Source organism: Filicampus tigris, chromosome 22 (assembly GCF_054856515.1).
Source record: "Filicampus tigris isolate MCC_2025a chromosome 22, RoL_Ftig_1.0, whole genome shotgun sequence".
In the NCBI taxonomy this organism is placed as follows: domain Eukaryota; kingdom Metazoa; phylum Chordata; class Actinopteri; order Syngnathiformes; family Syngnathidae; genus Filicampus; species Filicampus tigris.
The window spans coordinates 12,462-37,259 of NC_141238.1; the positions used below are offsets into that span (position 1 = coordinate 12,462).

Consider the following 24,798-nt stretch of genomic DNA (forward strand, 5'->3'; position numbering starts at 1 on the left):
TTCTATGGCATGCTTTTTCCATTCTGTTGAAACTCTTCTAAGCTTTTTCTTGTCTTTTGTCCGTTTTTATCGTGATCCGTTTGTCTTTAATCATCTTAGGCTCTTATCCATCTCTCTTCGTTCTTCTTTGTCTGTTCTTCACTCAGTGTTTCCTCTGATTTTAATTCCTTTCTGTTTCGTAGCACACCTACTCCTTCCATCGCCCCCAGGTCTCTCGCACAAACACTAACATTCCCAACCCTTTATTTAAATGCTCCCAGAGTTTCTTTCTCGTGAGCTCTGTTTGGTTTTTGTTATTGCGCTTAGTTTCCCTCCCTCGTGACGAATCCGGACCAGTGATGTGCGGTTTCCCAGGTTTGAAGTCAGGGCAGGTGGCTAATGGCACCCCCGTATCTTTAGCAGTTCCTTCAAGTGTTACTTAATTTCACACACACACCTGTTTGGTCTTCTGATTCGCCCCTTCCATGTTACTCTTGTGTTTTCACACTCTTCACCGATCGTAGGCCTTTCCAAGCTGTCCAACTTCCACCATCTCTCCTCTTCCGGTTGTTCCTCTCTAGTTCGTCCGTTCTTCTTCCTTCTTTGCTGTTCCTCTTCTTTGATTTTTCTCCGCTGGTTGGGTTTAGTATTAGGGCCAGGTAGGGCATTAGTCCAATTAGGGGGTTTTTTAGTTAGAATTGGTTGAGTTTAGGGCCGTAGTTAGAATTGGTTGAGTTTAGGGCCGTAATTAGAAATGGTTGAGTTTAGTATTTGGGTTAGGCAGGGCATTCCTCCAATTAGGGTTTTTTTAGCGTAGGGTAGAGCAGCTTAGGAGCCCAGGGGGAGGACCAGAGCCGGGTGGCGGCACAGGCTCGATTAGGGGAGGGGAATGAGCCGCCCCAGCCATTCCGAGGGGACCAAGCCCCTCGGCTGGCGAGGCGGAGGTGCGCGGTCCAGCTACACCCAGTCTTTTGTCCTCCCCAGGTCCCAGCCGCACCATCCGTCCAATTTTTGTCCCTCCTTCCTTTGATGTTTCTTTGAAATTCTGGTCGTTTCTTTTCTCCAATTTGAGCTTCTTTCGTTCTTGCATGTCCGCTTTTGGCTTTCTTATTCTTTCTCTTGCATCTCCTCTGTTGACTGTTTCCTTTCTTGCTTAACTCCTTTCCACTTTTGGCTTTCTTCTTCCATCTTGGTCTTTCACTGTCCTCACCAACTTGATCTTTTCTCTTCAAACTTGCTTTACTTCTGTTGTTCGTGGTGTCGCCTTGGTTATATATAGAATAATTTTTTATTTATTTTTACTTTATTGATGCATCATATTTGGCTTATGGGACAGGGCCCGTCGCGACGTTTCGGAGCATTTCGTCCTTCTTCAGGCGAGGCCCCTCCCAAAATTTGGCATGCCCAATTTGGCCTAGCATTTCTTCTGCTTCTTTTCGAACCTGCATGTTTCTGGTCTTAGCTTTCCTGTCTATCAACTTTTCAATTTTCTTGCATGTTGTGGCTCTTTTTCATCTTTGTAGATTCCTTCTCAGATTTTTCTTGTCTTTCTTTTGCATGCTTCCTCCATTCTTATTCTCTTGTTCTTTGTCTATCTTTCGTCGTATTTCTTCGTTTTCTTTTAGAACTTGCATGTTCTGGCCCCTGTATCTATCTTTCACATTTTCCTGCTTGCATGCCGTGGCTGTGTTTCATCTTCCTCTGTTTGTTTTCTGACTCTTCTTCTCTCTCCATGGCATGCTTCCTCCATTCTGCCGAAACTCCTCCAAGCTCCCTCCCGTCTTCCGCCCGTTTCCATCGCGATCCGCCCGTCTTCAATCATTCCAGGCTCCTATCCATCTCTCCTCGTTCCTCCCTGTCTGCTCCTCACCCCGTGCCTCCTCCCCCGATTTTAATTCCTTTCTGTTTCGTAGCACACCTACTCCTTCCATCGCCCCCAGGTCTCTCGCACAAACACTAACACTCCCAACCCTTTATTTAAATGCTCCTAGAGTTTCTTTCTTGTGAGCACTCAGTTTGGTTTTTGTTATTTGGCTTAGTTTCCCTCCCTCGTGACGAATCCGGGCCAGTGATGTGCGGTTTCCCAGGTTTGAAGTCAGGGCAGGTGGCTAATGGTACCCCCGTATCTTTAGCAGTTCCTTCAAGTGTTAATTAATTTCACACACACACCTGTTTGGTCTTAGGGTTAGGGTTAGGGTTAGGTATAGGCATGATAACCACGATCAGCCACTGGCTAAGGGTTAGGGTTAGGGCCCTCCTCCCGAGGTGCATTTCCTGGAACCGTGGCCTTTAATATGGAAGCGAATAACATGCGTTTCCATTGAAGTTGACGGAGGGTTGGGGTTAGGGTTAGGGTATATGCATGATAACCACGATCAGCCACTGGCTAATCCTAATTAACCCCATTTACTCCTCGATGGTACGAGCTAGAGACTTGAAACCCGGTCCACCTGTCGACTTCCCCAGTGCGCTGCTGTGCTTAGGGTTAGGGTTAGGGTTGGGGTTAGGGTTAATAACCACGATCAGTCCCTGGCTAATCCTAATTCACGCCGGAACTCGCCCTGTGTACTCATACTAGAACCATCATTGGGTTAGGGGTTAGGGTTAGGAAAGAAAGCAGGAGCCCCTCTTCCACCTAGGCGGGAGGGGGGAAATGCACAGTCCATCCCCCAGTAGTCTCGTCCTCTCTGATACCGGGGTGGTCGGGCATCACCTCCTCGCTGCTGATTGGGTGGACCGCAGCGTTGGCGACGCCGGCCATATCGAACCACGGTCCAACCATCGTTGGTTTCCTCATACATATTGTTTTATTTTTTTAAAAAGATAATGAGAAATTGTGTGAAAGGTTAAATTAAAAAGTATTTAAACTGTTGATTCAGCAATTAATTGATTTTTAGATAAAGTAATTGATCTATTTATTAAGATTTTTATATTAATGACTTTTCATTATTATTTTTTGGGGGTCAGGGCTTTGGCGGAACTTTTTGAGAAGGTTTTATTGGTTGAGTTTAGAAGACAAATTGATGATTGGGTGGGGGATAGGGTTGTGATTAGGGTTAGGGCTAGGGTTGGGGTTAGGGTTAGGCATGATAACCACGATCAGGGTTAGGGTTGGGGTTGGGGTTAGGCATGATAACCACGATCAGGGTTAGGGTTGGGGTTGGGCATGATAACCACGATCAGGGTTAGGGTTAGGGTTGGGCATGATAACCACGATCAGGGTTAGGGTTAGGGTTGGGGTTAGGCATGATAACCACGATCAGCCCCTGGCTAATCCTAATTAACCCCGGAACTCGCCCTGTGTACTCATACTAGTACCATCATTGCACAGTAAAAAGCATGACATGCTGGGCCCAACAGAACAGAATTTTTTTTTGGGGGGGGGGGGGGGGTGCAATTCCAGGCAATGCCTTGCCAGAAACGGCACCCCCTAGCTAACTCTGGGCTTGCAAAGTCGTAGTTACACGAAACTCGCCCTGTGTAGTCGACAGCCCCGGAATTGTCATTTAGCAAAGGCAGCAATGACGTAGATTTTACTGAATAAATATAGTTGGTCGTGACAAAATATTGTTATGCATTTTTTTTAGTTGACTATTTTATCAGTTTGGGGAACATTTTTTTTTTAACTTACTTGGATAAAGTGAATTGTACATCCACTACAGTAAGTAACTGTCACTCATTGTCAGAACATGTGCAGAGAGCACAAACAATGTTAAGTTATTGAGCAGAGGTGTAACCATTTTCTAGACTATATTCGCAGCCGGGAGTTAGTTGTGCGTGATTCTTTTTTTGCTTCCTGGGGGAGCGTAACAGAAAACAGAGGTGCAACGATTACTGGATTGACAACTAATAGATCAAATTGATAATTATTTTTGATAATGTTTAGATACCTTTCTGAATTTAAAGTTGTCCAAATTAGACTTCTCAACAGCGAATATTCTTCAAATTCTGTCATCCATCATGAAAGCAAATTTGTGTCATCATAAAACATGCTGCATTTTGGACAACAATGGACATTTTTGCCTATTTTCTGAGAGGGGGCTGGCCGGGGGAGGGACTACGTCAGACCAGAAGGTTGGGTTTAGGGTTATTCAGGCTATGGGAAATTCGCACACAGGATAAATTCTTCAAAGGCATTTTTTGCGAGGTGAAATCCTATGTTGCAATTTAGGAAGCACCAGCTAGACAACACTTTCACAGGGAAATCCTTATGTTTAAAAAAAAAAAAAAAAAAAAAAATCTAGTACCTATCTATTATATAAAAGAGACCTATTATCTATTTACCGTGACAATTTCAGGGAAATACATTTTTTACAGCTTTGATGCTCTTGACTTAAAAAATAAAATTGTATTTCGTATTTATTTTTTGGGGGATGCAAGAGGCACAACTTCTATCGGCTGTACCCGCATGTGATAAAGATGGAGATCTAACAGATGTGGTGCCACAAAGGTGATTGACCTACTTCACCAAAAGGAGTCACCCTGCAGCTTTATCTTTTTAAATTGACTTGCACACTATTCATGTTTGCGTTGTATAGCACTGCATTATCGATTAAGTGTTGCCACTCTGCATCAATTGCAGCCTAATCATCCTGGAAGGATGATCCCCATTTGTGGCCCTTCAAGGTTTCTCAATTTTCTCAGATCAGGCGTTTTGAGTTTTTCCTTGCCCTCCTGGGGGGTTAAGATGTTGTCATGGTCTTTTTAAAGCCCTTTGAGACTTTTTACAATTAATATATTTGACTAAACTTTTTGACTGTGCCTTTTTAAAATGGTCAATTGTACACAGGGCTTTTGTAAACATTAACCATGGCGTATGACGTTGGACCTACAAGGTAAAGTATCAAAGACAAGAACATAGTACTGAATCTTAAATGATTGTGTCCATCTCACCTTTAATAGTCATTTCATGAATACTCCAGCACAATGTACACATAGGAAGTAGTGGTTCAGTCTAGTGTCAATCTTAAAATGTCATAAATTTGCAGTGTGGGAGTCTGGAGCGCTGCCGGGAGCTGGGAGTCTGGAGCGCTGCCGGGAGCTGGGAGTCTGGAGCGCTGCCGGGAGCTGGGAGTCTGGAGCGCTGCCGGGAGCTGGGAGTCTGGAGCGCTGCCGGGAGCTGGGAGTCTGGAGCGCTGCCGGGAGCTGGGAGTCTGGAGCGCTGCCGGGAGCTGGGAGTCTGGAGCGCTGCCGGGAGCTGGGAGTCTGGAGCGCTGCCGGGAGCTGGGAGTCTGGAGCGCTGCCGGGAGCTGGGAGTCTGGAGCGCTGCCGGGAGCTGGGAGTCTGGAGCGCTGCCGGGAGCTGGGAGTCTGGAGCGCTGCCGGGAGCTGGGAGTCTGGAGCGCTGCCGGGAGCTGGGAGTCTGGAGCGCTGCCGGGAGCTGGGAGTCTGGAGCGCTGCCGGGAGCTGGGACTCTGGAGCGCTGCCGGGAGCTGGGACTCTGGAGCGCTGCCGGGAGCTGGGAGTCTGGAGCGCTGCCGGGAGCTGGGACTCTGGAGCGCTGCCGGGAGCTGGGACTCTGGAGCGCTGCCGGGAGCTGGGACTCTGGAGCGCTGCCGGGAGCTGGGACTCTGGAGCGCTGCCGGGAGCTGGGACTCTGGAGCGCTGCCGGGAGCTGGGACTCAGAGATACTGACACTATTACCAAGACGTTCTTCTCGTGTGTTCCAAGCAGGTTAATTGTTCCCAACGTCGACTCCAAAGATGAGACAAAGCTGACCAAGCTGCTGGACAACATCAGATGCTCAAGATGGGTCTCGTCTATTGGGCAAGATATCAGAATGTCTTTGGAGAAAGGTATTTCATCATGAGCAAACGTAAGAAGAGAGTGTCAAGAGCAGCTTTGAGGATATATTCATTTTAACATAACCTGAAAAACACTTTCAAGGGGCACGGCCATTTTGTTAATAACTTGAGAAAAAGGATCAAGTTGAGGTCCAAAGGACAGGAAAGGCTCATAGGGTTGACACCAAAAAACAACCAGTAAATGAGACTGAGAAAGAGCGGGATAAAGTTTGAGGTGGGTCCTTGGAACTGGGCTGACATCCGACACTCTAAACCCACGCAGCTCTGCTTGTGTTCTAGACACGCCAATTGTTCCTAATGTTGACTCAGCCTACCCCTCCTGCCCAAAAAACAAAAAGGAACCACAATATTTTTACCCAATCAGACAAGACAATGCCGTGACCAAGCACTACTGACAAGGTAAAGATGAGTTTGCAACTTAAACAAATTAGGACAACATGATTCTTAATGACATGTAATAAGACAGGATCAAGGACAGAGCGTTAAGGTTTGGACTGTGGTTTTGAAGTTCAGAGTGTGCTACAATGGCAGATCAATGAGATTTTCATCAGGAGTGGTCAATAGCGGGAAAACTATTGAGTCACTCAAGAAGGATGGTGGTGTCTAAATCCTTGTCAAGAATGGCAGTGCAGAATCCACTGTCATTGAGAGGTCGATTTTTTAAGCACGGCTGTCAATGTACAGTGTGATGATGGAAAACATACCAGAGTTCTTCAAAAATGGTTGGTGAAAAGGTGAATGAGGAGCATCAAGATTTTGGATACAAATGTGGTGGAGAACAGGCAAAATTTATCAAGGTGTCTGGGATAAACAACTGAGTGCTGGAATCACTCAAGCTCATGGGACAAGACTGATGTGTTGAAAAGGATGACAAGGAGGCTAGGCATAGAGCTGTGATTACAGTCAATCCATCCAGCAACAAGGTTGAAAGGAGCCAAAACTCTAGCTTTAGGTTCAAGTTATCCATCTCGTTTGCCATAACTCATCACTGAATGTCATGAAAGCTCTGCACTAAGAATTTTTCTTTATTTAGCAAGCATGAATTTTTTACAGAGTCGGGAAAAGCTTAAAGTCGGGGTCCAAAGACTGGCAAGATTTGCCATGTTGATGCCAGAGAAAGTAGCAAACATGGCGATCAAAAAGAACCGAGTCCTTGGAAATGGAGGTACTGACACTCTTAACCAAAAAGTTCTGCTCATGATCCAAGCAGATTATTGTTCCTAATGTTGACTCAGTCACCATAATGAGGTCCACTATGAAGAGTTTTGTAGTTGGATGGCAAAGTGTTAGAGAGAAAGACGTGATAGCCAAGGGACTTAACTTTGCCATCTCAACAACAACTCCTCATGGCAGGCCTCATCACAGCAGAGTCAACCATTAGGACAACTAACCGTCTGAAACAGAGGCAGAAGATCTCAGGGCAATCGTGTCAGCACCTCTCAAGTGTCCAAGTACCTCTGTGCAAGATCATACAATCCCAAAGGGTCAAAAGACCACAACATCCCAATCCTAACCCAACATGGGAAATAACACCAAAGACTAGGCAAAGCTGAATATGTTGCTGGACAACATCAGATGGATCTCATTTTTTGGGCAAGATATCACAATGTCTTTGTAGAAAGGCATTTCATCAGGATGAGCTAATGTAAGAGAAGAGTGTCAAGAACAGCTTTGAGGATATATTCATCTTAATCCTGAAAAACCTTCAGGGGGCACGGCCATTTCGTTAATAACGGATCAAGTTGAGGTCCAAAAGACAGGAAAGGCTAGTTGTAGGGTTAACACCCCAAAAAAAAGCCAGTGAATGAGACTGAGAAAGAGCGGGATAAAGTTTGAGGTGGGTCCTTGGATCTGTTAAGACATCGATACTCTTAACCCACGCTGTTCTGCTTGTGTTCTAGGCAAGCCAATTGTTCCTAATGTTGACTCAACTTACCCCTTCTGCCCAAAAAACAAAAAGGAACCACAATATTTTCACTCAATCAGACAAGACAATGCAGTGACCAAGCACTACTGGCAAAAGAAAGATGAATTTGCAACTGAACAACAGATGCAAAATGTTCGTTGGATTACAACCAATGGACATCACATGAGAACACCTCTATACGTTAGAAAAGGAAGCCAAATCCCAATGAGAATGGGAATGAGAAGCATCAAGACGGATGCACGGTGGAGAACAGGCAAATGTTGACGGTTTCTTGGACAAACAGTGCTGGAATCACTAAAGCTGATGGGACAAGCACAGGGATGTGTTATCAAAGAATGACAAGGAGGCTAGGCATGGAGATGAGGTTACAGCCAATCCATCCAGCAACAAGGTTTAAGGAACCAAAACATGAGGTCTAGATGCAAGTAACCCATCTCATTTTGCCATGACTCATCACCAAATGTCATGAAAGCTTTGCACGAGTGGATATTTTTTTGCAAGCACAAATTTTGACATTAACGTGAAAAGCTTACATTAAGGGTCGAAAGACGGGCATGGTTTGTCATGACGCCAAAGAAAGTCGTAAACAAGGCAATGCCAAAGAAGGGCCAGATAAAGTAGTAGCCCGAGTCCTTGGAACCAGAGAGATACTGACACTCTTACCAAGAAGTTCTGCTCGTGTTCCAAGCAGGTTCATTGTTCCCAACGTTGACTCAGTCACCATAATGAGGTCCACTATGAAGAGTTTTCTAGTTGGATGGCAAAGTGTTAGAGAGAAAGACGTGATAGCCAAGGGACTTAACTTTGCCATCTCAACAACAACTCCTCATGGCGGGCCTTATCACAGCAGAGTCAGTCATTGGGACAACTAACCGTCTGAAACAGAGGCAGAGGATCTCAGGGCAATCGTGTCAGGACCTCTCAAGTGTCCAAGTACCTCTGTTCAAAATCATACAATCCCAAAGGGTCAAAAGACCACAACATCCCAAGCCTAACTCAACATGGGACATAACACCAAAGACGAGGCAAAGCTGACCAATCTGCTGGATGAAATCTGATTCTCAAGATGGATCTCGTCTATTGGGCAAGATATCAGAATGTCTTTGAGAAAGGCATTTCATCAAGATGAGGTAATGTAAGAGAAGAGTGTAAAGAACAGCTTTGAGGATATATTAATTTTAATATACCCTGGAAAACACTCAAGTAGCTCGGCCATTCCGTTAATAACTTCAGAAAAAGGATCAAGTTGAGGTCCAAAGGACAGGAAAGGCTCGTTGTCGGGTTGACAGAAAAACAACCAGTAAATGAGACTGAGAAAGGGCGGGATAGTTTGAGGTGGGTCCTTGGAACTGGGCTGACATCCGACACTCTAAACCCATGCAGCTCTGCTTGTGTTCTAGGCACGCCAATTGTTCCTAATGTTGACTCAGCCTACCCCTCCTGCCCAAAAAAAAAAAAAAAAAAGAAAAAAAAAAAGAAAAAGAACCCACAACACTTTTTTAACCCAATCAGACAAGACAATGCAGTGACCAATCACTCCTGACAAGGTAAAGATGAGTTTGCAACTGAACAACAGACGCAAAATGTTAGTTGGATCAAAACCAGTGGATGTCACATGAGAACACCTCTATAAGTTAGAAAAGGAGGAAGCCGAATCCCAACGTGATTCTTAATGACATGTAATAAGACAGGGTCAAGGACAGGGTGTTAAGGTTTGGACTGTGGTTTTAAAGTTCAGAGTGTGCCACAATGGCGGGAAAACTATTTAGTCACTCAAGAAGGATGGTGGTGTCTAAATCTTTGTCAAGAATGGCAGTCCAAAATCCACTGACATTGAAAGGTCGTTTTTTTAAGCAGGGCTGTCTATGTACAGTGTGATGATGGAAAACATACCAGAGTTCTTCAAAAATGGTTGGTGAAAAGGTGAATGAGGAGCATCAAGATTTTGGATACAAATGTGGTGGAGAACAGGCAAAATTTATCAAGGTTTCTGGGATAAACAACTGAGTGCTGGAATCACTCAAGCTCATGGGACAAGACTGATGTGTTGAAAAGGATGACAAGGAGGCTAGGCATAGAGCTGTGATTAGTCAATCCATCCAGCAACAAGGTTGAAAGGAGCCAAAACTCTAGCTTTAGGTTCAAGTTATCCATCTCGTTTTGCCATAACTCATCACTGAATGTCATGAAAGCTCTGCACTAAGAATTTTTCTTTATTTAGCAAGCATGAATTTTTTACAGAGTCGTGAAAAGCTTAAAGTCGGGGTCCAAAGACTGGCAAGATTTGCCATGTTGATGCCAGAGAAAGTAGCAAACATGGCGATCAAAAAGAACCGAGTCCTTGGAAATGGAGGTACTGACACTCTTAACCAAAAAGTTCTGCTCATGATCCAAGCAGATTAATTGTTCCTAATGTTGACTCAGTCACCATAATGAGGTCCACTATGAAGAGTTTTGTAGTTGGATGGCAAAGTGTTAGAGAGAAAGACGTGATAGCCAAGGGACTTAACTTTGCCATCTCAACAACAACTCCTCATGGCAGGCCTCATCACAGCAGAGTCAGCCATTAGGACAACTAACAGTCTGAAACAGAGGCAGAAGATCTCAGGGCAATCGTGTCAGCACCTCTCAAGTGTCCAAGTACCTCTGTGCAAGATCATACAATCCCAAAGGGTCAAAAGACCACAACATCCCAATCCTAACCCAACATGGGAAATAACACCAAAGACTAGGCAAAGCTGAATATGTTGCTGGACAACATCAGATGGTCAAGATGGATCTCATTTTTTGGGCAAGATATCACAATGTCTTTGTAGAAAGGCATTTCATCAGGATGAGCTAATGTAAGAGAAGAGTGTCAAGAACAGCTTTGAGGATATATTCATCTTAATCCTGAAAAACCTTCAGGGGGCACGGCCATTTCGTTAATAACGGATCAAGTTGAGGTCCAAAAGACAGGAAAGGCTAGTTGTAGGGTTAACACCCCAAAAAAAAGCCAGTGAATGAGACTGAGAAAGAGCGGGATAAAGTTTGAGGTGGGTCCTTGGATCTGTTAAGACATCGATACTCTTAACCCACGCTGTTCTGCTTGTGTTCTAGGCAAGCCAATTGTTCCTAATGTTGACTCAACTTACCCCTTCTGCCCAAAAAACAAAAAGGAACCACAATATTTTCGCTCAATCAGACAAGACAATGCAGTGACCAAGCACTACTGGCAAAGGAAAGATGAATTTGCAACTGAACAACAGATGCAAAATGTTCGTTGGATTACAACCAATGGACATCACATGAGAACACCTCTATACGTTAGAAAAGGAAGCCAAATCCCAATGAGAATGGGAATGAGAAGCATCAAGACGGATGCACGGTGGAGAACAGGCAAATGTTGACGGTTTCTTGGACAAACAGTGCTGGAATCACTAAAGCTGATGGGACAAGCACAGGGATGTGTTATAAAAGGATGAACTAGGCATGGAGGTGAGGTTACAGCCAATCCATCCAGCAACAAGGTTTAAGGAACCAAAACATGAGGTCTAGATGCAAGTAACCCATCTCATTTTGCCATGACTCATCACCAAATGTCATGAAAGCTTTGCACGAGTGGATATTTTTTTGCAAGCACAAATTTTGACATTAACGTTAAAAGCTTACATTAAGGGTCGAAAGACGGGCATGGTTTGTCATGACGTCAAAGTAAGTCGTAAACAAGGCAATGCCAAAGAAGGGCCAGATAAAGTAGTAGCCTGAGTCCTTGGAACCAGAGACATACTGACACTCTTACCAAGAAGTTCTGCTCGTGTTCCAAGCAGGTTCATTGTTCCCAACGTTGACTCAGTCACCATAATGAGGTCCACTATGAAGAGTTTTCTAGTTGGATGGCAAAGTGTTAGAGAGAAAGACGTGATAGCCAAGGGACTTAACTTTGCCATCTCAACAACAACTCCTCATGGCGGGCCTTATCACAGCAGAGTCAGTCATTGGGACAACTAACCGTCTGAAACAGAGGCAGAGGATCTCAGGGCAATCGTGTCAGCACCTCTCAAGTGTCCAAGTACCTCTGTTCAAAATCATACAATCCCAAAGGGTCAAAAGACCACAACATCCCAAGCCTAACTCAACATGGGACATAACACCAAAGACGAGGCAAAGCTGACCAATCTGCTGGATGAAATCTGATTCTCAAGATGGATCTCGTCTATTGGGCAAGATATCAGAATGTCTTTGAGAAAGGCATTTCATCAAGATGAGGTAATGTAAGAGAAGACTGTCAAGAACAGCTTTGAGGATATATTCATTTTAATACACCCTGGAAAACACACAAGTAGCACGGCCATTCCGTTAATAACTTCAGAAAAAGGATCAAGTTGAGGTCCAAAGGACAGGAAAGGCTCGTTGTAGGGTTGACACAGAAAAACAACCAGTAAATGAGACTGAGAAAGGGCGGGATAGTTTGAGGTCGGTCCTTGGAAGTGGGCTGACATCCGACACTCTAAACCCATGCAGCTCTGCTTGTGTTCTAGGCACGCCAATTGTTCCTAATGTTGACTCAGCCTACCCCTCCTGCCCAAAAAAAAAAAAAAAAGAAAAAAAAAAAAAAAAACCACAACACTTTTTTAACCCAATCAGACAAGACAATGCAGTGACCAATCACCCCTGACAAGGTAAAGATGAGTTTGCAACTGAACAACAGACGCAAAATGTTAGTTGGATCAAAACCAGTGGATGTCACATGAGAACACCTCTGTAAGTTAGAAAAGGAGGAAGCCGAATCCCAACGTGATTCTTAATGACATGTAATAAGACAGGGTCAAGGACAGGGTGTTAAGGTTTGGACTGTGGTTTTAAAGTTCAGAGTGTGCCACAATGGCGGGAAAACTATTGAGTCACTCAAGAAGGATGGTGGTGTCTAAATCTTTGTCAAGAATGGCAGTCCAAAATCCACTGACATTGAAAGGTCGTTTTTTTAAGCAGGGCTGTCTATGTACAGTGTGATGATGGAAAACATACCAGAGTTCTTCAAAAATGGTTGGTGAAAAGGTGAATGAGGTGCATCAAGATTTTGGATACAAATGTGGTGGAGAACAGGCAAAATTTATCAAGGTTTCTGGGATAAACAACTGAGTGCTGGTATCACTAAAGCTGATCGGACAAGGCTGATGTGTTAATTAAGGATGACAAGGAGGCTAGGCATAGAGCTGAGATTACAGTCAATCCAACCAGCAACAAGGTTTAAAGGAACCAAAACTCTAGGTTTAGGTTCAAGTAATCCATCTCGTTTTGCCATAACTCATCACTGAATGTCATGAAAGGTTTGTACTAAGATTTTTTCTTTATTTAGCAAGCATGAATTTTTTACAGAAACGTGAAAAGCTTAAAGTAGGGGTCCAAAGACGGGCAAGATTTGCCATGTTGATGCCAGAGAAAGTAGCAAACATGGCGATGAAAAAGAACCAGATAGTTATAGCCGAGTCCTTGGAAATGGAGATACTGACACTCTTGACCAAAAAGTTCTGCTCGTGATCCAAGCAGATTAATTGTTCCCAACGTTGACTCAGTCATCGTAATGAGGTCCACTATGAAGAGTTTTCTAGTTGGATGGCAAAGTGTTAGAGAGAAAGACGTGATAGCCAAGGGACTTAACTTTGCCATCTCAACAACAACTCCTCATGGCAGGCCTCATCACAGCAGAGTCAGCCATTAGGACAACTAACCGTCTGAAACAGAGGCAGAAGATCTCAGGGCAATCGTGTCAGCACCTCTCAAGTGTCCAAGTACCTCTGTGCAAGATCATACAATCCCAAAGGGTCAAAAGACCACAACATCCCAATCCTAACCCAACATGGGAAATAACACCAAAGACTAGGCAAAGCTGAATATGTTGCTGGACAACATCAGATGCTCAAGATGGATCTCATCTATTGGGCAAGATATCACAATGTCTTTGTAGACAGGCATTTCATCAGGATGAGCTAATGTAAGAGAAGAGTGTCAGGAACTATAGAGTCACTCAAGAAGGATGGCGGTGTCTAAATCCTTGTCAAGAATGGCAGTCCAGAATCCGCTGTCATTGAGAGGTCATTGTTTCAAGCAGAGCTGTCTATGTACAGTGTGATGGATGGAAAACATAGCCAGAGTTCTTAAAAAATGGTTGGTGAAAAGGGGAATGAGAAGCATCAAGATGTTGGAGGACAGGCAAATGTTGAAGGTTTCTGGGACAAACAGTGCTGGAATCACTAGAGCTGATGGGACAAGCACAGGGATGTGTTATCAAAGAATGACAAGGAGGCTAGGCATGGAGATGAGGTTACAGCCAATCCATCCAGCAACAAGGTTTAAGGAACCAAAACATGAGGTTTAGATACAAGTAACCCATCTCATTTTGCCATGACTCATCACCAAATGTCATGAAAGCTTTGCACGAGTGGATCTTTTCTTGCAAGCACAAATTTTGACATTAACGTGAAAAGCTTACATTAAGGGTCGAAAGACGGGCATGGTTTGTCATGACGCCAAAGAAAGTCGTAAACATGGCGATGCCAAAGAAGGGCCAAATATAGTAGCCCGAGTCCTTGGAACCGGAGAGATACTGACACTCTTAGCAAGAAGTTCTGCTCGTGTTCCAAGCAGGTTCATTGTTCCCAACGTTGACTCAGTCACCATAATGAGGTCCACTATGAAGAGTTTTGTAGTTGGATGGCAAAGTGTTAGAGAGAAAGACGTGATAGCCAAGGGACTTAACTTTGCCATCTCAACAACAACTCCTCATGGCGGGCCTTATCACAGCAGAGTCAGCCATTAGGACAACCAACCGTCTGAAGCAGAGGCAGAAGATATCAGGGCAATCATGTCAGCACCTTTCAAGTGTCCAAGTACCTCTGTGCAAGATCATACAATCCCAAAGGGTCAAAGACTGCAACATCCCAATCCTAACCCAACATGGGACATAAAGATGAGGCAAAGCTGACCAAGCTGCTGGACAACATCAGACGCTCAAGATGGATCTCGTCTAGTACAGCTTTGAGAATATATTCATCTTTAAATGTCCTGAAGAACACTTATTGGGCGCAGAGAGAAAGATGTGTTAGTAAGGGACTTAACTTTGCCAAAGCACAACTCCATTAGAGAGTCAGCCACCAGAGACAACCCCACCTAAAGCACGGGTAGAAGAGCTCAAAATAAGGTCATTAGCAATTTCTTCCAGGGCCGAAGTACATCCCTTGAACGGCAGAAGAATGGTGACCCTCAACACTACAAATGTCAGGACAAAGTCAACTGCTACCGGGCGTCGACAAAGGCATAAAAGAGGCAAAAAAAGTGTCATGCAGTTGATACAAGCACATTCAAATGAAAATGGGATTCCTGACATCAAATGTTGGCAACTACTTACCAGGATGTTTCCAAGGAACAAATTCAGCAAAACCAGGCTTCAAGCTACTACAATATAAACTACTCAGTTAAGACACATGCACTAATAAGTGGGTCATTGTAACGGCACTGCAGCAGTGGATGCAAATGTCACTTACCTTTTGCTGATATGTCAAAGGTGATCTTGCATTTCAAATGAGCAGATTTAAATTCAACATATCCTGCAAGTAGGACAGAGTCAAGCATTTTCAAAATTTCTCTTCAGTGGCAGATTTAGCCCAAACAAATTAACTGAGAAACATGAATGCAGCATGCTTTGGCAATAATGGAATCACAGTATGAGGAAAATTGTAATTTGCATAGCTAATGAGGATCACAGACAAGCAACCAATATGCTCAGAATCTATATTGTTACAAAGTGGCGAGTGCAAATCATGTGCGCAGCAGAAGAAATGTCACTTACCTTCTAGCCGATACTCTGAGGAACTTGGTGCTCCAAATTTGCATTGATTAAAGTCGAAGCCATCATGCACGTTTCAACAATCACATGTACATGCATGAGTAAAAATACATTTATACAAAGAGGAAATAAGCACAGACATCCAAGTATTTTAAACATTGCAGGAAACTTTTGCACCGCATAAACTTTCCCTGGTGGGTGTGTCCCTGAAGTAAGTCACAACAATAAAGCTTCAACTAGGTACAAGACCAATTGAGATCTTTTACAATAAACACCTAACCCAAGGCGGTAGCAAGTCAAAATTTTAACTATGAGTATACATCACATGAATACCGCGTGCAAATGCTGAATATTTGACATTGAACTCTTTGGTACTCGAGAGCTTATGACACTCATCCGGAGCCATTCCGCCGCTGCTTCAGGCAGGCGCTTGTTCCCAATTGCTGCATTGAAGTCCGCAATGAGGAGAGTGGCATGATGATGAAGTGAAGTCCCTTGGCTAACACGTCTTTCTCTCTAACACTTCGCCATCAAACTTCAACTCCCCACAGCGGCCCTCACGAGTCAGCTCTCAGGAACAACCACCTCCTTAAAGCAGGAGCAGAACAGTTGAGGTGAAGTGTCGGCAGGTCTCCAATGCCAAAAAGACCCTTCCGACCTTACAGAGAAAGGAAAGCCACGACAACCCGAAAGGCGCACCGCAGCGTCACAATTCTATCAGCATCCAAAAGACGATGCGTGGCGAGCCCCAACACCACGCGCTGCAATGCAAAGCCGAATCTACAGAAGAGCAAGTCATTGACAGTCATGCGTATCATCGCCTGTACCCCGGGGAGGCAACACTTGCAAGGGGGTGCAAAAGTAGGTATACAGCAGTATCACATTGGTGAAATTAGTTAGATGGGTTCTTTTTTTCCTGCTTTCTTAAACAGTCTTGTATAGTTTTCTTTCTTTTTTTTATCTCTTACAACTGCATATCTCCGTTTGCCACCCCCTTGTACAATTACAGTAGATCATTTTCAATAACTTGAAGAAACGCTGAACAGAAATGTCGACGATATTGCTGGAGCTGGGCTGATTTGCTCAGAATGTCGACACTTCAAAAGAAAAGAGAAATAGTTGGTTAGACAAGTGTTCTATAATCACAAGTATGCATTGGAAATGAATTTTGGCTAGCTGGCAGTATAACAATCGGACTGTAATGTCTACAAGATGGATCAAATTACAAGGCACGTTTAGCGTGACTTTTCTGCATTAACTGCTACTATGCCCTTGGCTATTGTGTGCTGCGAGACTTAAAAAGGGAGCAACCAATACTTACCAACAGCTTGTCATGGCCATCTTCAGAGTCTGACGGCGACCCCGTTGGGCGAGTGACGTCACGCAGGCACCGGTTCAAAATAGGCGGGTGGCCAGCGGGCGGGCCCAGCTCGCGAAAATATTTCATTTCCTGCATCTTTCGAGGCCTTTTCATTGCGTTGTTTGACCAAAGTATTCGTTGGAACCTTATTCTTTGTACTTGTAGTCCTTAAGACAGTTGTTAGTGTATGGGACATGAAAAAAGTTTACCCTAAGTTTAACTGTATACAGACATGCTGAGCGTGAAACTCCCATCACGTTTGGGTACAATTTTAAGACAAAGATGTTTGTCTTACAAAAAAAAAATCTTCAACATATTACCCATCTGAAAAGTTTAAAACATGCTTAAGCATTTCAATTAAGTTAGGGGTTTGACTTATTTAATCTTGACACGACAGTAGAGTAGTCAGTTTGACCTTGAGTCTGTGGTGCTGACAATCACCAAGCATCAACCCTGGTTTGCTGATAGAATCCTAATGTTGTGGTTGTCCTTTAGGGGACTGCCCTCGTGATAGTAAGGTCAGAAAGAAGTCTTTGGCACGCGAGAGTTTCTGACACTCGTCCTGAGCCATTCTGCCAGCGCTTCAGGCAGGGGTTGTTCCCAATGGCGACTGTTGCTGCATTGAAGTCCGCAGTGAGCAGCGCGGCATGATGATGAAGTTAAGTCCCTTGGCTAACACGTCTTTCTCTCCAACACTTCACCATCAAACCACAACTTCCCATAGTGGACCTCATCACATCACGAGTCCGGCATCAGGAATAACCACCGTCTCAAAGCAGAGGCAGAACAGTTCAAGGCAAGTGCCAGCAGGTCTCCAGTGCCAAAGGGCTACCTTCAAACCTTACTGAGAATGAAAAGCCACAAACAGACTGAAGGAGCAGCTTCGCAGCGCTATCAGCATACAAAGGATGATGCGCGGCAAGACCCAACACCGCGCGCTACAAGGCAAAGCCGAGTGCTCAACCGGGACGACGACAGAAAGACTAACCAGAAAGCCAACAGGTCCGAATGTCTGACGGAGGTCTTTGGCACTCGACGGCTTCCGACACTTCTCCGCCCGTCAGTTATTTTTCTTGAACGCGTGACATTTATTTACCCGTAGGACCAGAAAAGCCACTGAAGGTACACAGTGGAGTCGGGCATGTACATGTCCACATGCTGGCTGTGGCAGTGTTGCCCTCCATTGGCGCACTGGGAAAACGCAGCCCATCGACATTGACAACGCAAGTCTCAGCTGCTTGGGGACGTGCAGACTTGGTCGCCATCTTTAAGTCACCGGCGATCTCTTCAAATCACTTGAAATTAGGGAACTGTACGGCGCCAATCAATTTGTAACTCGTCGAAATCTTTTGCGATTTTGACACGGATCGTTAGAAACCGACACGCAATTATGATAGACACCTAGGCAATTTTATAAGCGGGGCTTTTATGGCCTACTACATTTTAAAGGGATGGTCAAATGCTATTTTTACTTAAAATGACCAAAAAAAAAAACCTAAATAAATGACCTTGACCTGAATTATTTTGTGTTTCTTGCCATCACTGACAACAAATATTCAAAAATTCTATTATGACCTTATTTGAGACACGTTTTAAAAGTCAAAATTGAAATATAGGCTAATGTATTTTGGCTTCATATTTTTATATCTGACTGCCGGGGAGTAGTGCGTCAACGCACATCACTGATCGCTCGAGGGAGACACCCACCAGAAAGAAATGCATGTGACACTGATAAACAACAAAGCACCAAAAATTGCTGAGCAATATTCTCTACCAACAGTGACATCTAGTGGAGAAACATTTTAAGACATTTGAATTAAGCAGATTACAATTTGTTGCATTTAAGGCCAAAGTACAATCATACAATATTTGTATCCAATGGCAGCGTTAACTAAAGTTATGCGGGAAACTACACTGAATTAGGAGCATGCACAGAAACTGAAGCTGAGAAATGTGAATGCGGCCTATTTTGCCAAGAATGGAATCGCCGTATGAGCAAACATTTCATTGACAGCTAATTAGGAGCAAGAAAATGCACGGTCTTGTTACAAACTGGCTAATACAAATGGAGTACACAGCAGATGAAATGGCACTCACCTTTTTGCCGAGACTCAGAGGAACTCAAGTTGAACCATCTTGCACATCCAACGTTTCAACAATCTCATGCACAAGTACAAGCAAACGTACACAATAACCACACATCTGACGAAATGACATTTTTCCACGGCATAAATTGATCTGATGGGTGTGTCTCTGAAGAAGGTCACCACAATTTTTAGACCTGAAATGCAAAATGCGGCGGTCTTCTCCCTTTTTTGTAGCTTCAAGACATTCGACGGTCCTGCGTCCACTGCGGCAATCCCTCTTGAGCCTCGACAACGTTCAGCCCAGCAGTCCGGTTTGCCTGGAGTCTGCGGCGTTGAGAATCGCCAAGCATCAACCGTGGTCTGCTGAAAGAATTTGGATAACATGGCAGTCCTTTACGGGCCGCTCAGCTTTCCTCTCTTGCTAGTAAGGTCAAAAAGAACTCTTTGGTACTCCAGAGCTTATGACTCTCATCCTGAGCCATTCCGCCGCTGCTTCAGGCAGGCGGTTGTTCCCAATTGCTGCATTGAAGTCCGCAATGAGGAGAGTGGCATGAAGATGAAGTTAAGTCCCTTGGCTAACACGTCTTTCTCTCTAACACTTCGCCATCAAACCTCAACTCCCCACAGCGGCCCTCACGAGTCAGCTCTCAGGAACAAGCACCTCCTTAAAGCAGGAGCAGAACAGTTGAGGTGAAGTGTCGGCAGGTCTCCAATGCCAAGAAGACCCTTCCGACCTTACAGAGAAAGGAAAGCCACGACAACCCGAGAGGACCACCGCAGCATCGCAATTCTATCAGCATCCAAAAGACGATGCGAGGCGAGACCCGACACCACGCGCTGCAAGGCAAAGCGGGATCGGAATCTACAGAAGAGCAAGTCGTTGACAGTCTCACGTATCGCCTGTACCCCGGGGAGGCAACACTTGCAAGGGGGTGCAAAAGTAGGTATACAGCAGTATCACAATGGTGAAATGAGTTAGATGGGTTTTTTTCTGTTTTCTTAACAGTCTTGTGTAGTTTTTTTTTTTATCTTATAACTGCATACCTACGTTTGCAACCCTCTTGTACAAATACAGTAGATCATTTACAATAACTTGAAGAAATGCTGAACAGAAATGTCGATGATATTGCTGGAGCTGGGCTGATTTATTCAGAGAATGTCGACACTACAAAAGAAAAGAAAAATAGTTGGTTAGACAAGTGTTCTATGATCACAAGTATGCATTGGAAACTGCTGACTAAATTTGGGTTAGATGGCGGTATAACAATCGGACTGTAATGTCTACAAAATGGATCAAATCGCGAGGCACGTTTAGCGTGACTTTTCTGCATTAACCGCTACTATGCCCTTGGCCATTGTGTGCTGCAAGACTTAAAAAGGGAGCAACCGATACTTACCGACAGCTTGTCATGGCCATCTTCAGAGTCTGACGGCGACCCCGTTGGGCAAGTGACGTCACGCAGGCACCGGGGCGGGCCCAGCTCACGAAAATATCCCATTTTCTGCACCTTTCGAGGCCTTTTCGTTGCTTTGTTTTACCAAAGTAATTGTTGGAATCTTATTCTTTGTACTTCTATTCCTTGTGTTTTGAGGGTACCATTTTTTCATGTCCCATACACTAAGTTCAACTGTATACAGACATGCTGCTGAGCGTGAAATTCCCATCACTTTTGGTTATAATTTTAAGACAGTGTTTATTGTCCAAGAAAAATCATCAACACGTTACCAATTTGAAAAGTTTAACAAAACATGTTTAAGCATTTCTATCATGTTAGGGGTTTGACTTTGTAAATTTTATTTTAAATCTTCACCATTCACTGCAATTGAATATTGCTTCCAAATACTGTTATTGCTACCCTTGACCAGGGATAGATTTTAGGGAAAATGTATTTTTTTTATTTTTTTTTTAATTAAATGGGACAGAATGTGAAATTCTTGACTTCACTGACTGCCTAAGTATTTGAACAGGAAATACAAATATGCAATAATTTGAAAGATTGGATTGAAATACAAATAAAGCACGGACCATAGCACTAAAATGAAACAATTTATGTCATCGTAAGTTTCTTATTTTCACTGCACTTCACATGCAGAAAACACCTAGAAGAGGGCGCCACGGTCTCACTTGCCTACCCTGACCGCACATGCCTGCAGGGAAGCTCCAACTTCCCGTGGTTGCTTCACTGGGCCTTTGCGGGAGGAGGACTCTTGTGCCCTCTATGCAGCAGGTTTGGCAGAGAAACTCTGAAGGATTTTCTCCAAGCGCAACATAGCCATGCAATTTCAACTCGGCAGCACCCTCAGACAATTGCTTACAAGAAAGAACGTCAATCATGACAGAAAAATCCTCGATTGACGGAGATTGACACCACAGTAGCGCAGTCATGTTGAGACTGTGGCGCTGACAATCAACAAGCATCAACCCCGGTTTGCTGATAGAATTTTGATAACATGGCAGTCCTTTATGGGACTGCCCAGCTTTCCTCTCTTGATAGTAAGGTCAGAAAGAAGTCTTTGGCACGCGAGAGTTTCTGACACTCGCCCTGAGCCATTCTGCCAGCGCTTCAGGCAGGGGTTGTTCCCAATGGCGACTGTTGCTGCATTGAAGTCCGCAGTGAGCAGCGCGGCATGATGATGAAGTTAAGTCCCTTGGCTAACACGTCTTTCTCTCCAACACTTCACCATCAAACCACAACTTCCCATAGTGGACCTCATCACATCACGAGTCCGGCATCAGGAATAACCACCGTCTCAAAGCAGAGACAGAACAGTTCACGCTAAGTGCAAGCAGGTCTCCAGTGCCAAAGGGCTACCTTCAAACCTTACTGAGAATGAAAAGCCACAAACAGACTGAAGGAGCAGCTTCGCAGAGCTATCAGCATACAAAGGATGATGCGCGGCAAGACCCAACACCACGCGCTATAAGGCAAAGCCGAGCGCTCACCCGGGACGACGACAGAAAGACTAACCAGAAAGCCAACAGGTCCGAATGTCTGACGGAGGTCTTTGGCACTCGACGGCTTCCGACACTTCTGTTAGTCTGTCGGATATTTTTCTTGAACGCGTGACATTTACCCGTAGGACCAGAAAAGCCACTGAAGGTACACAGTGGAGTCTGGTATGAACACTGCCACAGCCAACATGTGGCAGTGTTGCGCTCCATTGGCGCAATGGGAAGAAGCAGCCCATCGACATTGACAACGCAAGCCTCAGCTGCTTGGGGACGTGCAGACTTGGTCGCCATTTTGAAGTCTGCGGGAATCTCTTCAAACCACTTGAACTGAGGGAACTGTTCGGCGCCAATAAATTTGTAACTCGTCGAAATCTTTACCGATTTTGACATGGATTGGTTTGCTAGAAACAGACATGCAGGTATGATACAAGACACCTAGGCAATTTTAGAAATCGGGGCCGTCATGGGCATATTACATTTTAAGAGACGATCAAATGCTATTTATACTTACAAAGAAAAACAATGAACTTGACCGGAAATAATCGCGAGTGAAAGTTTAGTTGGACTCACCGACGGACGGTCCTTTAAAATTAGAAGCGAACCGGCCCATAGACGGGCACTGGTTTTTTCCCCTGGGAACTGCGTACGACGGAGGGGTACCCACGCTGCAGACTGATAACGAACGCTTAATTTGAAGTCAAATGACCAGCTGTGCTGATAACCTCCACACACAAAGCAGCAAAAATTGATGAACTCAAAATTTTGTGCCAACAATGACATTTAGGGCGGAAACATTAAGACACCAATTCAAGCAGCTTAAGTAAACGGACAAAGGACGTGCGCCAAAATATACCTGAAACGGGGCTTGTCGCATCAGCACCTCAATAGTGATTTTCAAAGCGTGCAACGATTACCACGAGTGAGGCGTAGGCTCTCACTGGAGGCATGCAATCAACAAGTAACTGAATTCATTCTCCAATTTTGCATAATGTTACAGTGGTTTCCATTTTTATACATTTGAATTAAGTGCAGTACAATTCAGTTGCATTTAATTTCAAAGCACAATAATTGACTACTTTGCATTTAATCACTTAGATTTTAGTTTTCAAACATTTAGGTAAATTGTTGCATTAAGTTCTTTGTGGTCTGTCTGTGTTTTTTTTTTTTTTTTTTTTTTTTTGAGGTCCTGGCAGAGTTTGCTCCTCGGTCCCCAATTAACCAGATTGGCTCCCTTTTGATACGACAGCCAGCTGGCGAATTATGGACTTAAAAGACTCAAACGAGCATCAAATCAGATCAAACACACACATATGACAATATGGCACATACAAAACATAAAAGTAGTTGGAATCACATTTGGGCAGGTACGCACACAATCGTTTCATTTCATTTCATTTCAGTTCATTGGGCAACGACGCAGACTCAAAAGCTGTCGCACTTGTGCGTCCGTGTCAAGAAAGTCCGTTTGTTTGTCCGTTTTGAAAGCGCTTGTACTTACGTGAGCCGCCCCGCTCAACGTTGAAGCGAACCTTGATCCAGCCATGAACCCCACAAAAAGCGAACGTTGATCCAGCCATGAACTCCACAAGGCAGCCAGCTTGGGTACGCGCACGCCTCGCGTTTCCGTGGCGTGTCGCAGCTGGCAGCAGCTGCAACGCATCTCTCATTAATAGCCGAGCCGCCCTGTTTGCCCCTCCTCCTGCCTGACGTCATTCTGGCCTGTAGGAGGCCCAACCCCAATCCCCACACTTGCACCCGACGGGTCTTCACGGGATGGCCATGTTTTCACTAACAAGTTCAAGGCAATGCGTTGCCGGACACAGCACCCCCGAGCTAACTCTGGCGAGCAAAGCCGTAGGTACACGAAACTCGCCCTGTGAACTCATACTAGTAGCATCACTGCACAGTAAAAAGCATGACATCCTGGGTTACTTCCACTACATACCAAACAACCAACATGACCGAGAAGTCAATGCAGCCATTCGCCAAAGTCAAAAAAGTTCATTTTATTCCTCATTGCTGTACATCTTGACAGAAAAAAAAATCTGAAATGGTGCCATTTTTGCAAATTTATGATAAAAGAAAAACTGAAATATCATCTGGTCATAAGTGTTCAGAGCCTTTGCAGCGACCTTCATATTGAACTCACATGCCGTCCATTTCTTCTGATCTTCCTTGAGATGGTTCTGCTCCTTTCCTGCTGTGTTTAATTCAACCGATTGTGGACTCGATGAGGAAAAGCACACACCTGTCTGTATAAGACCTTACGGCTCACAGTGCATGTCAGAGCAAACGAGAATCCCGAGGTGGGAGGAACTGCCCAAGGCGATCAGAGACAGATATCGTGGCAAGGCACAGCTCTGGCCGAGGTCACAGAAGAATTTCCGCAGCACTCAAGTGGCCTCCACAATCCTCAAATGGAATTCGTTTGGGAAGACCACAACACTTCCTCGACCTGGCCGTCCAGCCAAACTGTGCAATCGTGGGAGGGAGAAGAGCCTTGGTGAGAGAGGCCAAGACGAAGCCAAAGATCACAGTGGCTGAGCTCCAGAGATGCAGTCAGGAGATGGGACCACAAAGAAAGTTCCAAGGTCAACTTTCACTGCGGCTATCCCTCCCGGCGCTTTATGGAAGAGTGGCCCGACGGAAGCCTTGTCCGCCGCAGAGTTTGCCGAAAAACACGTGGGTGTGGGGGGTGTGTGTAACACAAAAAATTCATTGTAAAAATTTTAACTAAAATGTCTGTCTAAACAATAAATCATACGTGAAACTATTTCTCTACAATGCCAATCAGCTAGGGCTGCGCCGTTATGAAAAATATAGTCATCACGATTCTAACAAAGTGCGCTGAAGTCTAGGCAAGG

General features: G+C 44.6%; 1 protein-coding gene across 4 annotated transcripts; it reads right to left on the reverse strand.

Moving 5' to 3' along the window:
• Nucleotides 1–4,854: 4,854 nt before the first annotated feature.
• LOC147126245 (uncharacterized) lies at nucleotides 4,855–23,630 on the reverse strand. Of its 4 annotated transcripts, none has more exons than XM_086022521.1 (2): nucleotides 23,433–23,630; nucleotides 4,855–5,582 (listed from the first exon to the last, which is right to left on the reverse strand). In XM_086022521.1, the coding sequence occupies exons 1-2, from the start codon at nucleotides 23,592–23,594 to the stop codon at nucleotides 4,929–4,931; spliced, it is 816 nt and encodes a 271-aa protein (XP_085878647.1). In that variant the 5' UTR covers nucleotides 23,595–23,630; the 3' UTR covers nucleotides 4,855–4,928. The 4 variants fall into 4 exon arrangements, with proteins under 4 accessions (XP_085878647.1, XP_085878645.1, XP_085878648.1 ...); XM_086022519.1 differs by having other exon boundaries at nucleotides 4,855–5,737; XM_086022522.1 differs by having other exon boundaries at nucleotides 4,855–12,269.
• Nucleotides 23,631–24,798: the final 1,168 nt, after the last annotated feature.

Bases quoted from the DNA above. Each gene is read 5' to 3' on its own strand.
- LOC147126245 (XM_086022519.1), bottom strand. From the start codon at position 23,601: ATGAGAGATGCGTTGCAGCTGCTGCCAGCTGCGACACGCCACGGAAAC. The intron at 5,738-23,432 runs GTAAGTACAAGC...CTTGCCCAATAG, and splicing joins CGTTGAGCGGGGCGGCTCAC to ACGAGACCCATCTTGAGCAT.